Raw genomic sequence first — 7,575 nt, forward strand, 5'->3', positions numbered from 1 at the left:
ATTTCAGAACATCTGGGAAATTCCACCATAATCTTATTTCCAGATAATATCCCAGTCATACATTGTTTATCGATGCCTAATAAGTAGCAAAGGAGTAACAAGTCATCCCCAATGCCAAAGTACAGGAAAAATCACTCTGGTTTAGAGAGAGAGAGAGAGAGAGAGAGAGGGGTGGGGAAATGTTCCTGAAAACACTGTCACCCAGCCAATTCCAGGACACTTAAATTAGTTGGATGAGAGAGGGGGAAGGTTTCAGTTTTACAGAGACTTGACTTGCTGTACTAGAGAGGTACAGAGAATACACACTTTATTCTGAACTAAACTTTAGATCTACTGGTCGGCTATGTCTGACTACATGATAACAATGGCAGCATTCCTAAACTAGAAATGACATATTGACATCTGAGTATGAGATGGATCAACCAGGGACTTTTTAAATGATTTTTTTCGTTTTAATTTTGGTTGAAGAAGCAGCCTTCACACTCCTGGAGCAGAAGAAGTGGAACGTCTATTTCAAAACCACCTATATACAGACGTAGCATCAAATTAGAGGTGGTTCAATCAGGTATATCCCACCTGTACCTCTCCAGTGACTCCTCTGTCCTGCTACAGGGCACAGGTGAAACAGACAGACATGTCCACCGGCTCAGTGAGCGATGGAGAGGACATTGAGACACATCACAAACAGACAGATGCACCACTTGAAAGCAGCAAATCCAAACGGAACATCGCGCAGAGGCATTACACTTCCACCAAGTACTCAGACGACGAGTTCGGTACTGACGACGGTCACGAAGTCAAGACCAAGCGAACGCACGGCACTGCTGCCGGAGGAAAACTACTTTTGAAGGGGGGTCATCAAAAGGATGGGCGGCAGACGCAAAGGAACGCTGCGAACGCCAGAGAGAGGGCGAGGATGAGGGTGCTGAGCAAAGCGTTTTCCAGACTGAAATCGAGCCTGCCGTGGGTACCGGTCGATACCAAGCTGTCCAAACTGGACACGCTGCGTCTAGCAGCCAGCTATATATCACACCTCCGACAGCTATTACAAGACAACGTCTTCGAGAGCAGCTTCATACACCCTGTCAACCTGGTATGAAGCATTATTTACTAGATAATGTCTCTGTCTGTCTGCAGACTTGACCCTGTCAACTTGGGTATTGAAAGACACAAATGTCCATTTATAATTTGACATTTATGTGTTGGTCATTTAGCAGAAGCTCTTATCCAGAGCATCTAATTATATTGCATGTAAAAAAAAAATGTGCTTTGTAAAATGTGTAGGAAAATGCAACAAACAAATGATGTAGCTATACACGTTTTTCAACTTTTGCAAGTTGCATCCATTGCTTTTTGTGGAAAGTGGTGGTGAGAGTCAGACCATTGATGAGTCTACATCGTGACTCAATATGTAGGCTAAGATACTATAATAACACCTTGATGGTAAATAAAATATGATTCCTATTCCTGCTGCCTTTTTTTTTGTTGTTGCAATATTTATTAATATAGCATGTCTATTTATTCAATCTATCTCTCTTGTCTGTCCACAGACTTGGCCATTTGTGGTAGGTAGATCAGAGGACAACAACAACAACTCTACAGCCAGACAGTGTGGAGCTACATCATAGGACAGGAGGGATCTCTCTCTCTGCTGGGACAGTCCTCTTCTACCTTGGCTGCCGGCTCCCTGATCCCTACCTAGTCCACTAAAATGCTGCCCTACATAGGGAATAGGGTGGATGCCGTTTGGGACTAATTCCAAGTATAATAATATGCCATTTTAGCAGACGCTTTTATCCAAAGCGACTTACAGTCATGCGTGCATACATTTTTGTGTATGGGTGATCCCGGGGATCGAACCCACTACCTTGGCGTTACAAGCGCCGTGCTCTAACAGCTGAGCTACAGAGGACCACTTGATGAGAGGTGTTGGGTTTGCACCAGACATAGCGTTTTCCTATTTTTTGTCTTTTGTCTAAAAATATTAGAATATTCCATATCAGTGATTTTTTTTTATTGACTTTTACTGAACATTTCATTTTCCTAGACTGGGCAGGTGGAATCAGCTTCTGGGCAGGTGGGATCAGTTTCTGGGCTAAGTTGAATTTATTCTATATTGCTTTTATATCCTGACCAATCAGTGATGAGAAGAGAAAACACAACAGAGGACAAATCAGCATTGAGATAATAGACTGAAGATCTCTCTCTCTCTCTCTCTCTCTCTCTCTCTCTCTCTCTCTCTCTCTCTCTCTCTCTCTCTCTCTCTCTCTCTCTCTCTCTCTCTCTCTCGTCTCTGTCTCTGTCTCTGTCTCTCTCTCTCTCTCTCTCTCTCTCTCTCTCTCTCTCTCTCTCTCTCTCTCTCTCTCTCTCTCTCTCTCTCTCTCTCTCTCTCTCTCTCTCTCTCTCTCTCTCTCTCTCTCTCTCTCTCTCTCTCTCTCTCTCTCTCTCTCTCTCTACAGAGTATTTACTTTGAACTCTATTCCAACTTTAATTGTAATGCAGTAAGGAGAGTCTTTGGGAGCATGTTTATCATTTTGTAATAAATCTGCAGATAAGCATCTAGAACGGCCAGCTTCTTCAAAGCGACGGAGGGGACACTCTTAAAGCAAGATAAGGAGAACATTTCCTTAATGAGAAAGCTCTGTTAGGAGAAGGAAACAGCTGTTTTTATATGGTTGTTTCATTGTTATGCAGCGTCTGTTCTGTTCGTAGTCTAAGCACAGTACTCTGTGTTTAGTTATTTCAAACCATGCTGTAAATAGCACCGTACATTAAAGCTTTCACTGGATGCAGTTTTGTGTTTTATTTCCATTTGTGTGGAGAATACATCATCAGGAACAGACCTATGTCATACAGTTACAGTTGTTGATGTCCAATGACAGACACCCAAAAGACATAGCAATACCCAATACCCAAATCCCAATACCCAAATCCCAATACCCAATACCCAATACCCAATACCCAATACCCAATACCCAAATCCCAATACCCAAATCCCAATACCCAATACCCAATACCCAATATCCTGTACCCAATACCCAATACACAAATCCCAATATCCTATACCCAATACCCAATACACAAATCCCAATATCCTATACCCAATACCCAATATCCTGTACCCAATATCCAATACCCAATACCCAATATCCTGTACCCAATACCCAAATCCCAATACCCAAATCCCAATACCCAAATCCCAATACCCAATACCCAATACCCAATAACCAAATCCCAATACTCAATATCCAATACCCAATACCCAATATCCAATATCCAATATCCTATACCCAATACCCAATACCCAAAACCCAATACCCAATACCCAATGTCCAATACCCAACACCCAATACCCAATTCCCTATATCCTATACCCAATACCCTATATCCAATACCCAATACCCAATATCACGTACCCAATACCCAATATCCAATACCCAATTTCCAATACCCAACACCCAACACCCAGCACCCAATACCCAATTCCCAATATCCTATACCCAATACCCAATATCCAATATCCAATATCCAATATCCTATACCCAATACCCAATACCCAAAACCCAATACCCAATACCCAATGTCCAATACCCAACACCCAATACCCAATTCCCAATACCCAATATCCAATACCCAATTTCCAATACCCAATTTCCAATACCCAACACCCAATACCCAATTCCCAATATCCTATACCCAATACCCAATACCCAACACCCAATGTCCAATACCCAACACCCAATACCCAATACCCAATACCCAATACCCAATACCCAATACCCAATATTCCAATACCCAACACCCAATACCCAATACCCAATATCCAATATCCAACACCCAATACCCAATACCCAATATCCAATATCCAATACCCAATACCCAATACCCAATATCCTATACCCAATACCCAATATCCAAATCCTATACCTAATACCAAATACCCAATACCCAATACCCAATACCCAATACACAATATTATATACCCAATACCTAATATCCAATGCCCAGTACCCAATATCCAATACCCAATACCCATTATAAACTGGGTGGGTCGATCCCTGAATGCTGATTGGCTGACAGCCGTGGTATATCAGACCATATACCACAGGTATGACAAAACATATATCTTTACTGTTCTAATTACATTTGTAACCAGTTAATAATAGCAATAAGGCACCTCAGGGGTTTGTGATATATGGTCAATTTCCCACGGCTAAGGGAGTTACCACGTTTTGTCATGCCTTAGAGCAGTCCTTAGCCATGGTATATTGGCCATATACCACACCCCCTCTGGCCTTATGCTTAAATACCCAATACCCTATACCCAATATCCCATACCCAATATCCAATGTTCAATAGTATGAACCATTAGCTGAAAATACAGGGAATGGGGTTGGCACTTTCCTAGTGTCAGTTTGCCTGTGTGAAAAAGTCTTCCAATCTGAGTTATATTTGTTTCACATAATAAAGTACTTTTATGCAGTCACAGTACATCTGTGCATTCAACCGTTCTGTAATCAATTAGATCCTCCCAAAGCCCTTTAGAAGGGGCTAAGTTTCACAGGCCGTGACAGAGGACACTCTCTCAAAGAGTTATCCACATTGGCTGCGTCCCAAATGGCACCCTATTCCCTATAGCCTGTACCAAATGGCACCCTATTCCCTATAGCCTGTACCAAATGGCACCCTATTCCCTATAGCCTGTACCAAATGGCACCCTATTCCCTATAGCCTGTACAGCACTACTTTCAACCAGAGCCCCATATGGCTCTAGTCAAAAGTAGTGCACTTTAAAGGGAATAGATTTGGTCACACAAGCCTTGTATGATCCACATTACGTCACAGCTATTATATACCCACTACGGTTGTCATGGTTATCATATCTGATAGGACCAGCTAGACACATAAACCCATCTGGGTTGAACGGACGGCGACACACACGTACACATGGATGTTGAGTCGTAGATATGTGGTAGTAGAGTAGAGGCCTGAGGGCACACACTTAATATGTTGTGAAATATGTTATGAATGTATTGTAATGTTTTTAAAAATGTATAACTGCCTTAATTTTGATGGACCCCAGGAAAGGTAGCTGCTGCCTTGGCAAGAACTAATGGGGATCCTTAATAAATACAAATACAAATGTCTATGATGATGTGGTGATGTGGTGATGTCTATGATGGTGTGGTGATGTCTATGATGATGTGGTGATGTCTATGATGATGTGGTGATGTCTATGACGATGTGGTGATGTCTATGACGATGTGGTGATGTCTATGACGAAGTGGTGATGTCTATGATGACGTGGTGATGTCTATGATGATGTGGTGATGTGGTGATGTCTATGATGGTGTGGTGATGTATATGATGATGTGGTGATGTGGTGATGTCTATGATGGTGTGGTGATGTCTATGATGATGTGGTGATGTCTATGATGATGTGGTGATGTCTATGATGATGTGGTGATGTGGTGATGTCTATGATGGTGTGGTGATGTCTATGATGATGTGGTGATGTCTATGATGATGTGGTGATGTCTATGATGATGTGGTGATGTGGTGATGTCTATGATGGTGTGGTGATGTCTATGATGATGTGGTGATGTCTATGATGATGTGGTGATGTCTATGATGATGTGGTGATGTGGTGATGTCTATGATGGTGTGGTGATGTCTATGATGATGTGGTGATGTCTATGATGATGTGGTGATGTCTATGATGATGTGGTGATGTGGTGATGTCTATGATGGTGTGGTGATGTATATGATGATGTGGTGATGTGGTGATGTCTATGATGGTGTGGTGATGTCTATGATGATGTGGTGATGTCTATGATGATGTGGTGATGTCTATGATGATGTGGTGATGTGGTGATGTCTATGATGGTGTGGTGATGTCTATGATGATGTGGTGATGTCTATGATGATGTGGTGATGTCTATGATGATGTGGTGATGTGGTGATGTCTATGATGGTGTGGTGATGTCTATGATGATGTGGTGATGTCTATGACGATGTGGTGATGTCTATGACGATGTGGTGATGTCTATGACGATGTGGTGATGTCTATGATGAAGTGGTGATGTCTATGATGACGTGGTGATGTCTATGATGATGTGGTGATGTGGTGATGTCTATGATGGTGTGGTGATGTATATGATGATGTGGTGATGTGGTGATGTCTATGATGGTGTGGTGATGTCTATGATGATGTGGTGATGTCTATGACGATGTGGTGATGTCTATGACGATGTGGTGATGTCTATGACGATGTGGTGATGTCTATGATGAAGTGGTGATGTCTATGATGACGTGGTGATGTCTATGATGATGTGGTGATGTGGTGATGTCTATGATGGTGTGGTGATGTATATGATGATGTGGTGATGTGGTGATGTCTATGATGGTGTGGTGATGTCTATGATGATGTGGTGATGTCTATGATGATGTGGTGATGTCTATGATGATGTGGTGATGTGGTGATGTCTATGATGGTGTGGTGATGTCTATGATGATGTGGTGATGTCTATGATGATGTGGTGATGTCTATGATGATGTGGTGATGTGGTGATGTCTATGATGGTGTGGTGATGTCTATGATGATGTGGTGATGTCTATGATGATGTGGTGATGTCTATGATGATGTGGTGATGTGGTGATGTCTATGATGGTGTGGTGATGTATATGATGATGTGGTGATGTGGTGATGTCTATGATGGTGTGGTGATGTCTATGATGATGTGGTGATGTCTATGATGATGTGGTGATGTCTATGATGATGTGGTGATGTGGTGATGTCTATGATGGTGGGGTGATGTCTATGATGATGTGGTGATGTCTATGATGATGTGGTGATGTCTATGATGATGTGGTGATGTGGTGATGTCTATGATGGTGTGGTGATGTCTATGATGATGTGGTGATGTCTATGATGATGTGGTGATGTCTATGATGATGTGGTGATGTCTATGATGATGTGGTGATGTCTATGATGATGTGGTGATGTCTATGATGATGTGGTGATGTATATGATGATGTGTGATGATGATGTGTGATGATGATGTGGTGATGATGTGTGGTCATGTCTCTCTGGGTGTTACAGGGACTGGGAGTATAGGATACAGGGTTCCTTGCAGTGAGATAGCCTATTGATTAAAATTAGCAAACTATCAGTATTGACTCACTAAAGCTATCTTCAATCAGCCTCGTCTTCCCCCATCTCTCTCTCCCTCTCTCTCCCCCAGCCCTCCCTGACTAGGTCTCAGCCCTCCCTGACTAGGTCTCAGCCCTCCCTGAGTAGGTCCCAGCCCTCCTGCCTAGGTCTCAGCCCTCCCTGAGTAGGTCTCAGCCCTCCCTGAATAGGTCTCAGCCCTCCCTGAATAGGTCCCAGCCCTCCCTGAATAGGTCTCAGCCCTCCCTGAGTAGGTCCCAGCCCTCCCTGACTAGGTCTCAGCCCTCCTGACTAGGTCTCAGCCCTCCCTGACTAGGTCTCAGCCCTCCCTGAGTAGGTCCCAGCCCTCCTGCCTAGGTCTCAGCCCTCCCTGAGTAGGTCTCAGCCCTCCCTGAGTAGGTCCC

The 7,575-nt window shown here is 43.1% G+C and overlaps 1 protein-coding gene across 1 annotated transcript; it reads left to right on the forward strand.

Moving 5' to 3' along the window:
• Nucleotides 1-248: 248 nt before the first annotated feature.
• Nucleotides 249-1,812, forward strand: LOC121570648 (musculin). The gene is made up of 2 exons (XM_041882122.2): nt 249-1,093; nt 1,551-1,812. Exons 1-2 carry the CDS (start codon nt 635-637, stop codon nt 1,626-1,628), a joined length of 537 nt encoding a protein of 178 aa, XP_041738056.1. The 5' UTR covers nt 249-634; the 3' UTR covers nt 1,629-1,812.
• Nucleotides 1,813-7,575: the final 5,763 nt, after the last annotated feature.

Source organism: Coregonus clupeaformis, chromosome 7, assembly GCF_020615455.1.
Source record: "Coregonus clupeaformis isolate EN_2021a chromosome 7, ASM2061545v1, whole genome shotgun sequence".
NCBI lineage: Eukaryota > Metazoa > Chordata > Actinopteri > Salmoniformes > Salmonidae > Coregonus > Coregonus clupeaformis.

Bases quoted from the DNA above. Each gene is read 5' to 3' on its own strand.
- LOC121570648 (XM_041882122.2), top strand. From the start codon at position 635: ATGTCCACCGGCTCAGTGAGCGATGGAGAGGACATTGAGACACATCAC. The intron at 1,094-1,550 runs GTATGAAGCATT...GTCTGTCCACAG, and splicing joins TCATACACCCTGTCAACCTG to ACTTGGCCATTTGTGGTAGG.